This window comes from Myotis yumanensis, unplaced genomic scaffold (assembly GCF_028538775.1).
Source record: "Myotis yumanensis isolate MYYU_CA2020_CCGP unplaced genomic scaffold, mMyoYum1.0.hap1 SCAF_13, whole genome shotgun sequence".
NCBI classification, from domain to species: Eukaryota; Metazoa; Chordata; class Mammalia; order Chiroptera; family Vespertilionidae; genus Myotis; species Myotis yumanensis.
In genome coordinates, this window is record NW_027223764.1 from 22,563,183 (window position 1) to 22,581,739 (window position 18,557).

General features: G+C 46.5%; 1 protein-coding gene across 1 annotated transcript in view; it reads left to right on the forward strand.

Annotated features, from left to right (window-relative positions):
- The window catches only part of PDLIM1 (PDZ and LIM domain 1), a 36,499-nt gene extending 32,363 nt beyond the window's left edge, over positions 1–4,136 (forward strand). The window contains exons 6-7 of the mRNA XM_070432665.1: positions 2,859–2,976; positions 3,617–4,136. Coding sequence (XP_070288766.1) covers positions 2,859–2,976; positions 3,617–3,803 — 305 coding nt within the window. The 3' untranslated portion in view covers positions 3,804–4,136. The remainder of the gene's footprint in view (positions 1–2,858; positions 2,977–3,616) is intronic.
- Positions 4,137–18,557: the final 14,421 nt, after the last annotated feature.

Below are 18,557 nucleotides of genomic sequence, written 5' to 3' on the forward strand. Positions count from 1 at the left end.
AGAGAGAGAATATGAATGAGCTCCCACCACACCTAGCCCAGCTGTTTCCTGTCGCAGGAGCATTAGGAGTCAGCGTTAGGAGGCTGTCTGCTGCATTGGGAACCCCTGATGAGGGCTCCTGTCATTCAAGAAGGCTCTGGTTGGTGAAGCAGCACTGCATGGTAGACAAGACTTGCACCCGGGACCCGCCCCTTGACCCGCTGTGAGACCTCTAAGCCCTTGCTTCTGCACGAAGGAAACAGCACGTGGTCAGGTGCCAGGTGCAGTCACCGAGGTCCCCACGGGTGTGCAGCAGGATTTGGTGATAACTCCGAAGACTTGCAATGGGTCTTCTCATTTTGAAGTGTACAGTTCAGAGGCATTAAGTACATTCATACTGTGCTGCAGTCACCCCCATTCATCACAGAACTCTACATCTTGCAGAACTGAAACTCTGTGCCTATGAAACACTAACTCCCCCAGTCCCTGGAAACCACCGTTCTGCTTTCTGTTTCCATGACTGTCTCAGGGGTTTCCTATGAATGGAATCAAACCATATTTGTCCTTCTGTGACTGGCTTATTTCACTCAGCATAACGTCCTCAAGGTTCATTCATGTTGTAGCTTGTGTTAGAAGGACCTTGCTTTTCTTTTCATTATTATTACTAGTAGCCCTGCGCACGAATGCTTGCGCCAGTAGGTCGCTGCTGCCCTCCTGTAGCTCTCCGCCCGCTGCCCTGCCCTCCTGTAGTTCCCCCTTCCCCCCCTCATAGCTTGCTGCCCTGCCCCCTCCTGTAGCTCTCTGAAGCCTGCTTGTGCCTCGATGGCCCACCCTCCTGCTGACCCATAATCTGGTCGTGATGCACTTGGTGTTACGCCTCAGGGCGTAACAGCTAATTAGCATATTCCTCTCTTAGTATATAGGATTCTTTTTAAAAAAACATTTTTGTTGATTTCAGAGAGGAAAGGAGAGGGAGAAAGAGATAGAAACAGCATGCCCCCTACTGGGGATGGAGCCCACAACCCGGGCCTGTGCCCTGACCGGGAATTGAACTGTAACCTCCTGGTTCATAGGTTGATGCTCAACCACTGAGACAGGCCAGCTGGGCCAGAAGGTCCTTTCTTTTTAAGGCTGAACAGTATGATACATATATACGATCTCGTGTTTACCCACTTATTTGTCTATTAAAGGAGGCTTTCACCGAGAGAAAATTTGTAAGGAGACGTCATGGGTTGAGAAAACAGTGAAATCACGGAGGTTCTGAGATAAGAAACCTGGACTGGCTCATTGAGTATCGAAGCTCATAATGGCTGATGCCCGGGGTTCCAGGAGAATCCTCAGATGGTCTGGAGTCAGATCGTGGAGGTCACCAGGTGCTATGTTAAGGACCAGGAATTGGATTGTATTAGACCATGGGGAGCCATGCTAAGCAGTGAGATGGATAAAAAGAAAGCTGTGCTCTATTCAACTCATTTTCATTTTTTTCTCCAGAAAGCTTTGATATTCAAGGTTCCCTGAAAGAATGAAAATTTGGAAATGTTGCCCAGAGTGCTAAGGGGGCTGGTATTTTTCCTGTAAGTTGGTTGAGAGGGCGGTAAAATGAACTTGGCGTTTGCAGTGTTGGCTGAATAAGAGAGAAGAAAATCGCATCAGCAGGTGGCGCTGCAGAGCTGAACAAGCTGCAGCCAGGCTGGGTTTATCCAGCTGCTCCATCCAGCTTGTGCCCAGTTTTGAATTGACTTCTTACTGCACAAAGGGAGGTGGATGCTCCACCTAGTAGGAGGCTCTGGTGCCCCTCCCTCCTTCTCTCCTCTAACTTCTTGAGTTAAAGCATGTTGGACTAAGGTAGAGACCATCCTGCATTCGTCATGACATTTCACCTTTCATTCCGAGGTACTTACTGAGCCTCTGTTATTTGCTAAGCCCTACGCTAGGCTCTGTGGAATATTGACAAATATGCAAAACAGGGTTCTAGTGTTCTATTAATTTGCATTCTGGACAGAGGCGTGCATATCGCCAGTGAACATAACAATACAACTAGGCCTCGATGGCCCACCCTCCTGCTTGTGCCTCGATGGCCCACCCTCCTGCTGACCCATAATCTGGTCGTGATGCACTTGGTGTTACGCCTCAGGGCGTAACAGCTAATTAGCATATTCCTCTCTTAGTATATAGGATTCTTTTTAAAAAAACACATCACAGTAGAGAAATAAGTGATATGGAAACACAGCCAGCCAAATATATAGCAATAATGGTAACATTGGGAGCTTACCGTTACTAATAGCTGCCGTGGTGTGGAGCTCTGAAGACGCAATGAACTGGGCTGTGGCCCGGTCAGCACCCAGCAACGGGTGGTTTAGGTGCACGGAGCTGACTTCAGGAAGCTGCTTCCTGTGCTCGGTAGCAGGCGATTTTCCTCCGGCTGCTTGTCGAGCGCTGCTGTAGTGTTTGTTCTGGTGAACTGGATTTTTTCACCCTCTAGATACAGTCTTTTGATGATCAGATAATATTTTCATTGATTTATTCTTTTTAAGGCATTTTTAAGTACCCTTATCGTTGTTTGCATGTATTTAATCAGAATATAATGTGTGTTTTGTGGGCCGACCACGTGCCAGGTACTGTGGGAGGGCTTTATGTGCATTTTAAAATCTTTTTGTGGCACCGTGAAGGAAAAACAAACAAAAGAAAAAGAAATCTGTTTTATAGAAAAGGAAACTGGGAACCAGAGAAATTAAGTAACTCACCCAGGATCGCCGTCAGGTCTGACTCCATTGCCCATGGCCTTGCTGGGACGCACATATAAATGGCTCTGAAAGAGCTGAGGGATGCTTATGCAATCCTGCCCTTCCCGACTAACCCACGTGTGTTCCTCATTTTAGGGGATCCCAACAAACCCTCGGGATTCAGAAGTGTTAAAGCTCCCGTCACCAAAGTGGCTGCATCGATTGGAAATGCCCAGAAGTTGCCCATGTGTGACAAATGCGGCACCGGCATTGTGTGAGTATCTGCCTTCCCCGGGCATTGGGGACCCTACACGTTGAGTAAACCGTGACAGTGAGGAGAGTGCTGAATGTTGCACAGGCTGGGTGTGATGGGAAGGAAAGAAACCCCACCTGGAATACGGAGCAGAGCGGCCAGGTCGGTTCTGTGCCCCGGAGCCAGGTGCCGATTTCCTCGGCAGAGAACCCTCAGGGTACGGACGTACAAAACCAGAAGAAGCCCTGGCTGGTTTGGCTCAGTGGATAGAGCGTTGGCCTGCAGACCGAAGGGTCCCAGGTTCAGTTCTGGTCAAGGGCACATGCCCAGGTTGCAGGCTTGATCCCCAGGAGGGGGCGTGCAGGCAGCAGCTGATCAATGATCATCTTTCATCATTGATGTTTCTATCTCTCTCTCTCTCCCTCTCTGGTCTAATCTGAAATCAATAAAAATATATTTAAAAACAAAACAAAAACAGAAGAAGTGGGGCCACGCTATTGACCTGGGAGAGACTTCTGGAAGGTTTCAAGAGTAAAGTCTCTGGACCCCAGGAATGGGGGCCTGATCTGCCTTTTGATGAGCCTTTTGGGGGAGCCCCTGGCCCTGGTCCACCTTCCTGTGCTTGTCACTAACGGAGCCGCTTCCTCCCTGCCTCCCGCAGCGGCGTGTTCGTGAAGCTGCGGGACCACCACCGCCACCCTGAGTGTTACGTGTGCACCGACTGTGGCACAAACCTGAAGCAGAAGGGCCATTTCTTTGTGGAAGATCAAATCTACTGTGAAAAGCACGCCCGGGAGCGGGTCACCCCACCGGAAGGCTACGACGTGGTCACTGTGTTCCCCAAGTGAGCCAGCAGATCTGCACCGAACACTACTCTCCCACTAGCCCTGTCGCGCCTCGTCCCTGCCCCGCCCTCTCCTCTCTCGGAGGTCCCTGCTCCCTGTGGTTTGATCCCTGCACATAAACGTGGCGTCCCCGCCTGTGCTAACTGGCTCCCACTGCCCTGTGATGCTGCCTTTATAGTGCTCGGAAGAGCGTTTTGTTCCGTGTCCCCTGCCAGCATCCTCTCTTCACCTCAGTTCGTCTCTGCTGCAAACGGACAGCAGCCCAATCGGAAGCAAACCGAACGGACTGTGTCTGCAGTTGGTTTTGTTTTTACTCAATAAATGTATGGACTCTAAGGCAGTATGGTGTCCTTTCTCGCTTGGTCAAGCTTTGACTGGGAGCACTCTTCTTCCATTTCTCGGTTTAGGTAACATCAGTAGTCTTTCAAGATTAAGCCCCAGCACCCCTCCTCTAGACGGGCTTCTCTGATGCCCACCAGGCCTAAGATGGCGCTCGGCTATGCCCCGTACCCAGGGCGCTCCTCTCTGGCACACATCACACAGGACACTAACCACTCGTCTCCTGAAAGGCATGAAGCCCCCTAAGAGCTGACCCTCGGTCTTTTTCAGCTTTGACTGTTCAGTGCTGAGCAGGGAGATTGTCCACAAATGTTTGGTGAATGACCCATGAAGGAATGCTCCGTCACTGTTCAATAGAAATGGGATACAAGCCACGGACGTAATTTAAACTTTCTAGTAGTCACATTGGGAAAAAAGGCAGGTAAAATTAATTTTGATAATATGTCTTTTAGTGCTCTATATCCAAAGTAGTATCATTTCAGCATGTGCCACTAGCTGCTGTACTGGACAACATCGCCTTAACCTTCAGCAAAGACATCTTGGATTTCTGCTTCCCCTCCAGGCACCATGTTCTTCTTCCTTGTTCCCAGGCGTCTACCAAGTCTCTCCTAACTGCCTTGCCCTCGGGCCTCCAGCTCTGCCCTCCTCCGCTAGGACTGCGGTTTTGAAGGCTCCTGTTGATTTCTCCAGCCAAACCTAAGGACCTACTCTTGGTCCTTCCCCATCTCACACACTCAGAGGCACTTCCATGGCTGCTCAACTTGGGCTTTGCTTTGCGTGATCCTGAACTTCCTTGGGCACTTGCTGCTTCTCCTGGCTGCTGGGTCTCTAGTTGTCTCCCTGCCGAAGTCAGGGACGACTCTCAGGTGACGCCTTCCTTTGACCGCGTATAAAGCAACATGACTGAAGCTTCAGGAAATCAAAGCAACAGGCCTTGAAAAGGATTTTCTTCTCCACCTTTATTCTCTATTGACTGTAAGGCTGAGCATTGTTTAAGTTTGACCTGCACGATGCTGCCCTTGGCTGCTGGATTTTTCCCCAGACGTCTGAGCTGTTCCGAGTTTCCCCACATTGAAGGGGTTCAGGAATGTGGGAACAGTGGGGTGATGGCCTAAAGGGGGAGAGGAAAGAGTATTTTTTAGACCCAGAGTTTTTAAAAGGCTATTTGCAAAAATTAAACGTTCTCTTCCCTTGTGGACATACATCTAATTTAGGAGGATAAATTAGAATCCTAATAATCTTTTGCTTTAGGAATAATGATTAGGATCTATTCCGTTTTCCCCATTGCCCTTGGCCTTCACCCCACCTGCACCCCAAGTCACCGCAGGGATGAGATATGTGGGCTCAAACCAAATCAAGCGCTTTCCTCCCACCTCTAGGCTGTGCTCCCTGTGTTCCAGCACCGCCTGACCCTCACCCCAGGCGCTGAACAGGAGCCTCCGATTGCACGTAGGGCAGGGCACCCTTCTCAGACTCCAGGATTTCCTGCAAAAGCAGGAATGAAGTGGACTACAGCGTCTTGTAAACCTCCGATTCTTTGCCTAGGCCAAGGCTGCTGGAGGCTGAGAAGGCTTTAGCTATAAAGAATGTGAGAGCCCTAACCGCTTTGGCTCAGTGGGTAGAAAGTCGGCCCTTGGACTGAAGGGTCCTGGTTTCAATTCTGGTCAAGGGCATGCACCTCAGCTGCAGGCTCGATCCCTGGCCCTGGTCAGTGTGCATGTGGAGGTAACCAATCAATGTGTCTCACTCACATTGATGTTTCTCTCTCTGTCTCCTCCCTTTGCTCTCTAAAAATCAATGGAAAAATGTCCTCAGGTGAGAATTAACAACAAAACACAAAACGAAACAAAAGGACACTGGCCTTGGAGTCAGACCGAACCCACTTACCTGCTGTATACCTCAGCCCAATTCCTGAGTCTCAGGTTCCTACCTGTAAATGGAGACACGGACACCTACCTCACAGGATCATAGAAGGACTTTGTCAAGCCTCTGGACGTGTGATGCTTACATTTTATTACATGTTAATGTGCATGGGACTCCTCTGCAGACTCTGTGATGATGCAGATTCGGATTCAGCATCAGGTCTACGTGAGGCCTGAGGTTCTGCATTTGCATCAAGCTCCCAAGTGATGCCGTGCTTCTGGTCTGTGCATCACATGTTGGAGGCAAGTTTTCTAGAACACCGACTTTGCCACAACTCAGGGGCAGTTAGGCTACAATCTTGCAATTCAGCTGACCAGTAGGGAATATATACCACAATCTATTTTTTAATTCAAGTATAATTATGTACAATAAAATTCATAAGGTTTTTTTTTTAGTTTTGATTATTGTGTCTACCTCAATCAAGATATAGAACATTCCGCCCTGGTCAGTGTGGCTCAGTTGGTTGGGTATTGTCCTCTTGCACCAAAAGGCTATAAATGTATATTTAACCATGACTGCTTATCTTAAAACAAATTCAAATTGGAACCTGGCCAGTGTGGCTCAGTGGTTGTGCATTGACTTATGAACCAGGAGGTTACAGTTCGATTCCCAGTCAGAGCACATGCCTGCTCTATTTCCTGTGTGTGTGGGGGGGGGGAGGCAACTTACCATTGCTTCTCTCTTATCATTAATGCTTCTATCTCTCCCTTTCCCTTCCTCTCTGAAATCAATAAAAATATATTTTAAAAAATTGTAATTGGATGCTGGGTTAAAACTCTGGTGGTAATGATTTAACCCCCACTGCCAGCTCTAACGACTTATATATTGTGTTTTCCCAGGAAGAGCCTGGACTCGACTCACACAATGGCTCTGATTATTGTCTTGCTTTCCAGGTTGTCCCTTCACTTTCTTTTTCCTTCTTTTGGCTCCTTCTTCAGTCTAAATGAGTGAAGGGATAGGGTGAAAGTCAGTTTTAGCCTGACTATCATAATAGTCTTGCTTTACAAGTGCACGCCTCCAAAAGAAACTTTCTCATTCCTTATAAATTTGTTTATAAGATGAAGGAGTTGAGCTGAATTATGGTTGAATTTTAAAACATGCAGACTCACTGCTTTCTGGTCATGGCAGTATCCTAAAATTCCACAAGATGGCGTGCCTTCCCTTATAAAAACAAAACTTTCGGCCTGAAATTCGATTGGGTTTTTTCTTCTTCATTGAAACAAGACCTTTTCTTCCTCCTTCTTTCCTTACCTATACTTGTAGTTTGAAAACAAAACATCATCTTTTACTTTTTTTGAAAATAAAAAAATCAGAATAAATATAAACTTGCTTTGAGTAATTTCTACTCATTTTTTTTAGCTTGTCTTCTAAAGCAATATGGACATTTTCTTTTTGACTTTTAATCTTTCAGATATCTGACCTCATCTTCTCTCTCTCTTTGCTCTTCTCCTAGGACCTACACTCAGGTATTTCATCTTCTCAATATATAAAAGCATCTCCCCTGGTTTTTTTTATTTGGTTGGTTGGTTGGTTTTGTTTGTGTGTGTGTGTGTGTGTTTGAGAGGAAGGGATAGGGAGAGAGAGAAACATCAATGGTGAAAGAGAATCATAGATCGGCTGCCTCCTGCATGCCCCCCACTGGGATCGAGCCCACAACCCGGGCATATGCCCTGACTTGGAATCAAACCGTGATGCTCAACCACTGAGCCCTGCTGGCTGGGCATTGGTGCAGCTCTTGCTGATATAATGGCCAACAGGAATCAGAAACCTGAAGTTAGGAAGGCTCAACGAGAACAAACTATCGAGGCTGCCAAGATAGCCAGAAAGGCTAAGCAAGCAGCTGAGAAGACAGCAGTGGCTGCTACTAAGGCTCCCAAAAAAGCAGCACCTAAGCAAAAGATCGTGAGTCTCTGAGGGTTTCTGCTCCCCGTGTTGGTGGAAAACATTAAGTTGCCAGATCAAATTTTAAATAAAGACCTGCCCGTTAAATAAATAAAATAAATAAATAGCCAGGATGGACCAGTTAATTGAAGTTTGAGGGAAGAGTGATGCTTGGTTTTATACATGTTGACTTCTTGGTGATATAGCGTTCTTTCAGTGGATGTCTCTTTAGAGCTTTTAAAATTAACTTGAATTTGACCTGAAAGACAGAATTATAGTGTATCCTTTATTTCTTAAAAAAATTTTTCACTATTTACCCTGCCCTTTGATCCTACTTTTGATCCCAGAGCTATGCTGCCTCAGATCTGCTCCTATATTTTTCAGAACCATTTTGATTATAAAGATCAGAATTTTGTTAATTTGATGAAGAAATTCATTGAAAATATCAGGATTCAGAGCTTACCATGGATCCAAGCCAGGCCAAGATGACTTCTTCCTAGGCAATCTCTTTTCCAAGTCTGAAATTTATCTCGACCTGGCTATGCCATCTAGTGTTCTTTGTGTTTTTGTTGTTAATCCTCACCTGAGGATATTTTTCCATTGATTTTCAGGGAGAGTGGAAGAGAGAGGGAAAGACAGAAACATCGATGTGAGAGAAACACATTGATTGGTTGACTCCTGCATGAGTCCCCACCAGGGCCTAGGCGGGGAGAAGCCTGCAACCAAGCTACATGCCTTTAACCGGAATCGAACCTGGGACCCTTTGGCCCACAGGCCGACGCTCTATCCACTGAGCCAAACTGGCTAGGGCTGCCTTCTAGTGTTTTAACACTAAACTCCTGCCCAGAGCTTAGAGTCACCCATTCGGGAAGACCCTGGGGATTACTTAGTCCTATTCTTTTATTTTATGGACAAAGAAATTAACTCAGAAAGATGAAGCAAAAAATGTTAAGAGTTTTTAGAAAACAAGAGTCAGAAATGGGGTTATAACTCCAGCCCACTGGCCCTATCCAAAGGCTTTCCCATTCTACTCAAGGCTGGGTTTCTATAAAATATTCTGGGACTTTCAAAGGCCTGCCCATACCAGTAGCAATGGTTGAAATGGTTCCATTTCCATGGGATTACCCTTTAATCAAAACTTTAGACACCCAGTTCTCTCATTGCTTAGCTGGCCTTATCCAGGGAAGCAGGAAGCACCTGCTTGGGCAATAGAGAAGCTTTGGGGGAAGTGATACTGCAGGAATACACTGACTAGGGCTGGGTTTGGATGCTCTAGTAGGCACCTTGGCACCTCCATGTAGCTGGGTTGGAGATGACTGGCTATTCTGCTGTGCACTTTTCATAGTTGGTGGCTAGAGCTGGTGATATGCAAACACTCACCTGCAGGGGCCTGCTGTAGGCTCTATGTGGGGATGGAGTAGATGTAGGCACAGGGAGTAGTGGGTAGGGGGCAAGAGAGGCAGCAAGGGTTAGGCCAACTAAAGACTCACTGGCTGCTTGCCTGCCCTCCCATGGCTGCACACGCTCCCGCCAGGTGTGTACACTGCAGTGGAGACCAGTGATATGGGGGTCAGACTAGGGACATGCAAGGAGCTCCGCTGGAGGGGCCCCCGCTCCATGTGGGTCCCAGCAGTGCGGCTGAGTTGGGTGGGGGTGGGGTGTTAGGCTGGCGTCTTGCATTCACACAGCTGCAGAGGCCTGAGCTGGCTTCTGGTGTGGTTTTCAGATTCCAGGTGGGGTGGGCGCAGAAAATGGGGAGAACCTCTCGCGGCTGGCATCAGTGAATGTGAGTGAATACCCGTGGGGCCAAAGCTGGTGTAATCTGCAGGGCGTTCAAGGTAGCTGTGCTGGCTGTGTTGGTTTTGTCAGTGGTGGAATCTACTGGGTTTGTCTGCTAAGCAGATCGCTGTGAACTGCAATCACTCCCGAGTTGTGGCTCTTAGTAGTGTAAAGTTCGTGACGCAGGAAACAAACAGAATCAAGCCGGTCAGAAGGTCAGAAAGGAAAGGAGAAGGTTTAACCTGCGTTCCCGGGCGAGACCCAGGAGCCCCAAAGGCAGGGCCAGTGAATTCGCGCCAACAGGGAGGGGGGCATTTCTTTTTATACAGGTGTTTGGTGAGGGGCGGGGGGCATGAGTTGAGGACGTTCCCGCTGCAGAGGTCCTCACGGTATTCAGCTGAGGAAGTTCCCCCGTGAGGGTCGGGCATGTTGACCTGTTAGGAATTCCAGGGAGGGTCCATTATCTCCGTCACCATCTGCCTTGCGGTGGCATGCATCCGCTCCTGAGCTTCCCTTCGACCTAACAAGTAGCCCCTGCTTTTCTTCCTTGTTCCCAGCCATCTCTAGGCATCTCAGCTTTGCTGGTCTGGGTGGGCCGACCCTGAAGCAGGACCTTTGGTGCAGTCTCCTGAAAGGATGGAGAAGCTAGCGGCTCACTCCGCTCTTCCTGTCCTGGTGAGGGAACTCTTACCAGCTGGGAGTGCCCTCTTGTGCTGAACACGGATGGCCTGGGGGATAGGATGGTTTTTAACATGCATTCTGCCTGTCCTCTACCTGCCCACAAGTTAGAATCCTGGCCAGCAAGCCCTCAAAGTAGATCCTACACTCAAATATCCCCCTATTTTTTTGTTACAGATTTTTATGGTCACCAAGAAAAGAGACTGTGTGTCTTGGATTAACAGGCCAGTTTCTTTTTGAGCTCTAATTGAGGGTTTCAGGTAAAAACAACAAATAATTGTTTTTTAATAATTGTTTTTAAATGCTGCTCCCTAACCTCCAATGTTCCTACCGTCTGGGGTAAGACAGGTTAACACAAACTCTCACAATCCTGAAGCTAACTCATGTTTACGTATGTAGAGGAGAGTTAAAATTTTAAAAGTAAGTGTTTTCTACACTCAATGTTACGTTTAAAATTTCTTTAGATTTAGGTGATTAGAAAAATCTTATATTTAAGGAAACAAAGACCCTTCAACTAGCAGCTCTGATATTAAACCCACTGTGAGCCATTCTTACATTGCTCTTAAAATAAGGAAGTAAGGAATTTCATTTGATGATTTCTAAGATCTATTCCAGCTCAATTATTCCTACATTTTCTTCCTTCTTGGAAGAGAAAAACGGACAAGCATATGAACCACCAGAAAGGTTGTGTAGACACAGCTGAGATACATGTTTCTCAGGCCAAGGGATAGCTCTGAAGAGAGACAGTGAGAGAGTGACAAAATTTTTCAGAATATATATAAGCTGTTTTAAAATCTGCCCTCCTGCCCAGCTGGTGTGGTTCAGTGGTTGAATGTCAACCTATGAACCAGGAGGTCATAGTTTGATTCCTGGTCAGGGCACATGCCCCAGTTGCAGGCTCAATCCCCAGTGAGGGGCGTGCAGGAGACAGCCAATCAATGATTCTCCCTCATCATTGTTGTTTCTATCTCTCCCTGTACCTTCCTTTCTGAAATCAATAAAAAAAAAAATTTTTTTTTAATCTGCTCTCCTCCAGGACCGGTTGGGCAGCTAATCACTGTATTGCTTTGAAATCAAGTTCTTTGAATCTTTGAACCCTGGCTAACTGAACTTCTAAAGATTACAAAGCAACAAACTTGTCTGAACTCTCACTTTTATTTACCCATGGTGAAATCATTGACTCAGTAATGGTTTAATTTTAAATCAAATATTTAATGCCAAAGTGAGACTGCCAGATACCTAATAATTACTCAACAAATGTTTGTGAAATACAGTTAAATTGAAATAATTTTCAATGCAGAGTTCATAAGTTATAAAACCAGAGCTGGAGTGCTTACTCTGCCTTAGAAGTGGAAATTTGGGTGAATTTCTTCAGTTCTAATTATAATTTTCCTCATCTGTAAAATGAATAAAATTACCTGTCTTGTGGGTTGATTATGAGATTCAAATAATGAGATACTCACAAAAGTGCTTCATAAACTTCACAGAATTCTACAAATAAAAATAATAATAATTTTTTAATTAAAGAAAGCAATTTGTTTTCTTTTAAAATACTTTAAGATTCTAGGCACTTATTTAAAAACTAGTAGCCCTGCGCACGAATCCATGTGCCAGTAGCTTGCTGTCGCCCTCCAGTAGCTCTCAGCCTGCTGCCCTGCCCTCCTGTAGCTCCCCCTGACCCCTTTCACCCCCCCACCCCCCTCATAGTTTGCTGCCCTGCCCCCTCCTGTAGCTCTCCGCTGCCCGCTTATAGCTTGCTGCCCCATCCTCCTGCTGATCGGTGATCCGGTTGTTACCCTGTCGGTCGTTATGCTTCACAGCGTAATGACCATTTGCATATTACATCTTTATTATGTAGGATCTAATAGTGGTTTTACAGAAGACTATTTTTATTTATTATTTTTTAATATATTTTTATTGATTTCAGAGAGATAGAAACATCAATGATAAGAGGGAATCATTGGTTGGCTGCATCCTGCATGCCCCCTATTGGGGATTGAGCTCAAACCCCTGGCATGTTCCCTGACCAGGAATCGAACCATGACCTTCTGGTTCATTGGTCGATGCTCAACCACTGAGCACGCCGGCCGGGCCGGAAGACTGTTTTTAAAGTATGTCTCTTATGGGGTGTAAAGTAGAATTTTAATTTTATTAGATACTGATCTAAATATGTTATGTTCTTGTCTGTGAAATCTAGATACGGTTGTCTTCCCAGACGGAGGTATTTTTGATGTAGTTAGTTCCCCACCCTCCGACTTAAGCTTGAATAACAGGTAACTGCTTGTTAGACTTGCTCCTCTGCCGCTACAGAAGCTGTAGAGGGATGTTCTCTCTCTCAGGACCTCCCTGCTGTGTAGAAGACTACAACATTGGAGTCCTGTGTTGGGTCCACACTCCACCGCTCCTAATATGGGGACTTCTCTCCCCATAGGCTGCTGTTCTATCGGTACTCATTTCTTTTTTCTTTTTGTTTTAAAAAATATTTTTACTGATTTCAGAGAGGAATGGAGAGGGAGAGAGAGATAGAAGCATCAATGATGAAAGAGGATCATTGGTCGGCTGCCTCTTGATACACTTCCTACTGGAGATCAAACCAGAAACCTGGGCATGTGCCTTGACCTGGAATCGAACTGTGACCTGGTTCAGAGCCTGATGCTCAACCACTGAGCCACACCATCTGGTTCATTTCTCCTTTTCTTAAATTATAATTGGCATATGTGATGTGTCAGATGTCCTAGGTTCAAATGCCAGTCCTACCCTTTATTAACTGGGCAGGGCGGTATCTGTGTTGGCTCGGCATCTCCTTTGAGAATAAGTGGTGTCAGAACTCCTGACATATAGTAGGAAAGGGCTCTGCCAAGAGAGTTGGGCTGTCTCTACTCTAAGACTAGCTCCCTATACCGTTCTTTTTCACCCTGCCTCCTCCTCTCTGTCATTAATCCTGGCCTTTCCCTGGATTTTCTGGGAAAATGCACCAAGAGAGTGCTTCTTAGGCCCTGGCCAAGTAACTCAGCTAGTTGGAGCTACTTGGCCATGGCCTAAGAATCAACCAATGAGTGTATAAATAAGTGGAACAACAAATCGAAGTTTCTCTTTCTCTCTGTTTCCTTTCCTTTCTCTCTCTCTCTCTCTTTCTCTCTCTCTCAAATTAATAAATTTTTTAAAATGGGAGTGCTTTTTTCTGCACATATGATGATAAATTTTCATATGAGATATTGTCTTTCATCATTTGTCAAGATTATGCATTTTAGCCCTTTGAAAATGTGTTAGCTTTCAATTTCACTATTAAAATCTGGCCATCTCTGAAGAAGTTAGAGTTATTTTTTAGTTGGAATTTCCAACTAAAACTTAGTTGAAAATCTAGATAGTTCTCTATACTAAGGTGACTGTTTTTTCAAAATTAAATTTGAAAAAGCCAAGATGGCGGCATAGGTTAACGCCGGAGTTTGCTGCCTCGAACAACCACTTCAAAAATACAACTAAAAGACGGAACGGACATCATCCAGAACCACAGGAAGGCTGGCTGAGTGGAAGTTCTACAACTAGGAGGAACCGAAAATCAGAGGAGGCGCAGTACTGAAGTAAAATACTAAGGTGCAGAGTGCGCGAGGCGCGGGCTGGTGGCTGAGGGCGCAGTTGTCTGTTTCAATCCGGAGGGAGCCTCAGACTCTGAGCTCCAGATCTGGGCGAGTCTCTAGGGACCCAGACTCAAACGGGAGAAGCAGGACTGTCTGGCTACGGTCCCTCCGAGGTTTGCAGCGGTTGCTGGGACAGAGAGGCAGAGCCCCTGGGGATGGACTGAGAGCAGCCATAACTGCTCCCTCCTCCGCCCTGTTGATCGCGTGGGACCCGCCCAGCCCAAGCCCTGCGCAGAGCCATTTGCCGGATAGCCTCAGGCAAAGGCTAGATTAGCAACTCCCTAGAGGACACAAGTTCTTCCACTGCAGACACAGCTGATTATCACAGCCAGTCTGCCTGGATGTCAAATCCCTCTAGCATTAACTACAACAATCAAGGCTTAACTACAACAAGACTGCGCAGAAAGACCACTAGGGGGTGTACCAAGAAAGCGTAAAAAATGCGGAGACAAAGAAACAGGACAAAACTATCAAGGGAGGATATTGAGTTCAGAACCACACTTTTGAGGTCTCTCAAGAGGTTTCTAGAGTCTGTCGATAAACTTGATGAGATGTACAGGAAATCTAATGAGACCCTCGATGGTGTGATAAAGGACCATCTAGAAAGTAAGCATAGCCGAAACCGGTTTGGCTCAGTGGATAGAGCGTCGGCCTGCGGACTGAAAGGTCCCAGGTTTGATCCCGGTCAAGGGCATGTACCTGGGTTTCGGGCACATCCCCAGTGGGGGATGTGCAGGAGGCGGCTGATCGATGTTTCTCTCTCATCGATGTTTCTGACTCTCTATCTCTCTCCCTTCCTCTCTGTAAAAAATCAATAAAATATATTAAAGAAAAAAAAAAAAGAAAGTAAGCATATACTGACTGAAATAAAGAATATTATACAGACTCCCAACAGCAGACCAGAGGAGCGCAAGAATCAAGTCAAAGATTTGAAATGCGAAGAAGCAAGAAACACCCAACCAGAAAAGCAAAATGAAAAAGAACCCTAAAATACGAAGATAGTGTAAGGAGCCTCTGGGACAGCTTCAAGCGTACCAACATCAGAATTATAGGGGTACCAGAAGATGAGAGAGAGCAAGATATTGAAAACCTATTTGAAGAAATAATGACAGAAAACTTCCCCCACCTGGTGAAAGAAATAGACTTACAGGTCCAGGAAGCGCAGAGAACCCCAAACAAAAGGAATCCAAAGAGGACCACACCAAGACACATCATAATTAAAATGCCAAGAGCAAAAGACAAAGAGAGAATCTTAAAAGCAGCAAGAGCAAGAAACTCAGTTACCTACAAGGGAATACCCATATGACTGTCAGCTGATTTATCAACAGAAACTTTGCAGACCAGAAGGGAGTGGCAAGAAATATTCAAAGTGATGAATAGCAAGAACCTACAACCAAGATTACTTTATCCAGCAAAGCTATTATTCAGAATGGAAGGTCAGATAAAGAGCTTCACAGATAAGGAAAAGCTAAAGGAGTTCATCACCACCAAACCAGTATTATATGAAATGCTGAAAGGTATCCTTTAAGAAGAGGAAGAAGAGAGAATCGAAGATGGCGGCATAGGTAAACACCGGAGACTGCCGCCGTGGACAACCACTTCAAAAATACAACTAAAAGTCGGAGCGGACATCAACCAGAACCACGGGAAGGCTGGCTGAGGAGAGTCTCTTCAACTAGAAGCAAAAACAACAGCATTCCGACGCTCAGCGGAGGCGCAGTGTGGAAAATTTAAAGGTACGGCGGTGCGGTGGTGAGGGTGCGCGCGCAAAGAGGGCTGGCGGCTGAGGGCGCGATTGTCGTTTTCACTCTGGAGCGAGTCTCAGACTCTGGGCTACAGATCCGGGCGAGTCTCTAGGGACCCAGACTCAAACGGGAGAAGCGGGACTGTCTGGCTATGGCCCCTCCGAGGTTTGCAGCGATTGCTGGGACAGAGAGGCAGAGCCCCTGGGGACGGACTGAGAGCAGCCATAGCTGCTCCCTCCCCCCCGCCCTGTTGAGCCCGCCCCGCCCAAACCCTGCGCAGAGCCATTTGCCGATCGCCTCAGGCAAGGGCTTGACTAGCGCCTCCCCTGAGGACTGAAGTTTTCCCACAGCTGATTTCCACCGCCAGTCGGCCTGGTGGTCAAATCCCTCTAGTGTTAACTACAACAATTAAGGCTTGGCTAGAACAAGACTGCGCACAGAGACCACAAGGGGGTGCACCAAGAAAGCATAAAAGATGTGGAGACAAAAAAACATGACAGAAATGGAGGATATGGAGCTAAGAATCGCAATTTTGAGGGCTTGCCATAAATTTGTGCAGAGCCTCACGAAAACTAATGAGACCCTCGATGCTACGATAAAGAAATTAGAAAGTAAGCATACACGGACTGAAATAAAGAATATTATACCCAATAGCAGACCAGAGGAGCACAAGAATCAAACCAAAGATTCGACAAAAAACACCCAATTGGAAAAGCATAATGAAAAAAGAATCCGAAAGTGTGAAGATAGTGTAAGGAGCCTCTGGGACAGCTTTAAGCGGACTAATATCAGAGTCATTGGAGTGCCAGAAGATGAGAGACAGCAAGATATTGAAAACCTATTTCAAGAAATAATGGCAGAAAACTTCCCCCACCTGGAGAAAGAAATGGACTTACAAGTCCAAGAAGCGCAGAGAACCCCAAACAAAAGGAATCCAAAGAGGACCACACCAAGACACATCATCATTAAAATGCCAAGAGCAAAAGACAAAGAGAAAATCTTAAAAGCAGCAAGAGAAAGAGGCTCAATTACCTACAAGGGAATACCCATACGACTGTCAGCTGATTTCTCAACAGAAACTTTGCAGGCCAGAAGGGAATGGCAAGAAATATTCAAAGTGCTGAATACCAAGAACCTACAACCAAGATTACTTTATCCAGCAAAGCTATCATTCAGAATTGAAGGTCAGATAAAGAGCTTCACAGATAAGGAAAAACTAAAGGAGTTCATCACCGCCAAACCAGTATTATATGAAATGCTGAAAGGTATCCTTTAAGAAGAGGAAGAAGAAGAAAAAGGTAAAGATACAAATTATGAACAACAAATATGCATCTATCAACAAATGAATCTAAGAATCAAGTGAATAAATAACCTGATGTACAGAATGAACTGGTGACTATAATGAATCAGGGACATAGAAAGGGAATGGACTGACTATTCTTGGGGGGGAAAGGGGAATGGGAGATTCGGGAAGAGACTGGACAAAAATCATGCACCTATGGATGAACTCAGTGGGTGGGGAGTGAGGGTGGAGGGTGGGGTGGGAGCTGGAAGGAGGGGAGTTATGGGGGGAAAAAAGAGGAACAAATGTAATAATCTGAACAATAAAGATTTATATAATAAAAAAAAAAAGAAGAGGAAGAAGAAGAAAAAGGTAAAGATACAAATTATGAACAACAAATATGCATCTATCAACAAGTGAATCTAAGAATCAAGTGAATAAATAACCTGATGTACAGAATGAACTGGTGATTATAATAGAATCAGGGACATAGAAAGGGAATGGACTGACTATTCTTCGGGGGAAAAGGGGTGTGGGAGATGCGGGAAGAGACTGGACAAAAATCGTGCACCTATGGATGAGGACAGTGGGTGGGGAGTGAGGGCGGAGGGTGGGGTGGGAGCTGGAAGGAGGGGAGTTATGGGGGGAGAAAAAGAGGAACAAATGTAATAATCTGAACAATAAAGATTTAATAAAAAAAAAAAACTAAATTTATTGGGCCCAGCCTGTGTGGCTCAGTAGTTGAGCGTTGACCCATGAACCAGGAGGTTACGGTTTGATTCCCAATCAGGGCACATGCCTGGGTTGTGGGCTCAATACCCAGTAGGGGACGTGCAGGAAGCAGCCAATTGATAATTCTCTCTCGTTGATGTTTTTGTCTCTCCTTTCCTCTCTAAAAATTTATCGAGATAACATCCTATATAATAAAAGCCTAATATGCAAATTGTCCCCTCGGGCGGTCATTCGACTGGGGGTTCGACCAGGAGACTGGGAGTCTGACCGCTTGCTATGATGTGTGCTGACCACCAGGGGGTGGTGCGGAACACGGCGGGCATCTGCCACGGGGCGCTGGCAGGGAGAAGCAGTGGAGGCACTGCCGGCCCCCATGGGCCCCAAGGAGAATGGGACCACTGCGGGGTGGTGGAGCAGGTGAGTGGGTGGCGCCAGGCCAAGGCGGGTGCGAGCAGGGGCCCAATCGCCCCGTCAATTGCCCCGCAGATGGTGACCAGGGGTGGCCACGGGGGGCGGGGCTGCTGGTTGGCTCCCAGGCACTGAGGGAGCTGGGCAGGGGGCCCCGTGGGCAGGATGGTGGAGCAGGTGAAGGGGCAGTGCCAGGCCAAGGCGCCAGGCAGGGCTGTGGGGCTGCGAGGCTGGGTGTGCGAGCTGGGGCCCGATCTCCACAAGCCAGCCCAAGGGACCCCACCCGTGCACGAATTCGTGCACCAGGCCTCTAGTTGGTTAATAAACATATAAATGTCAGGTGTACAACTTT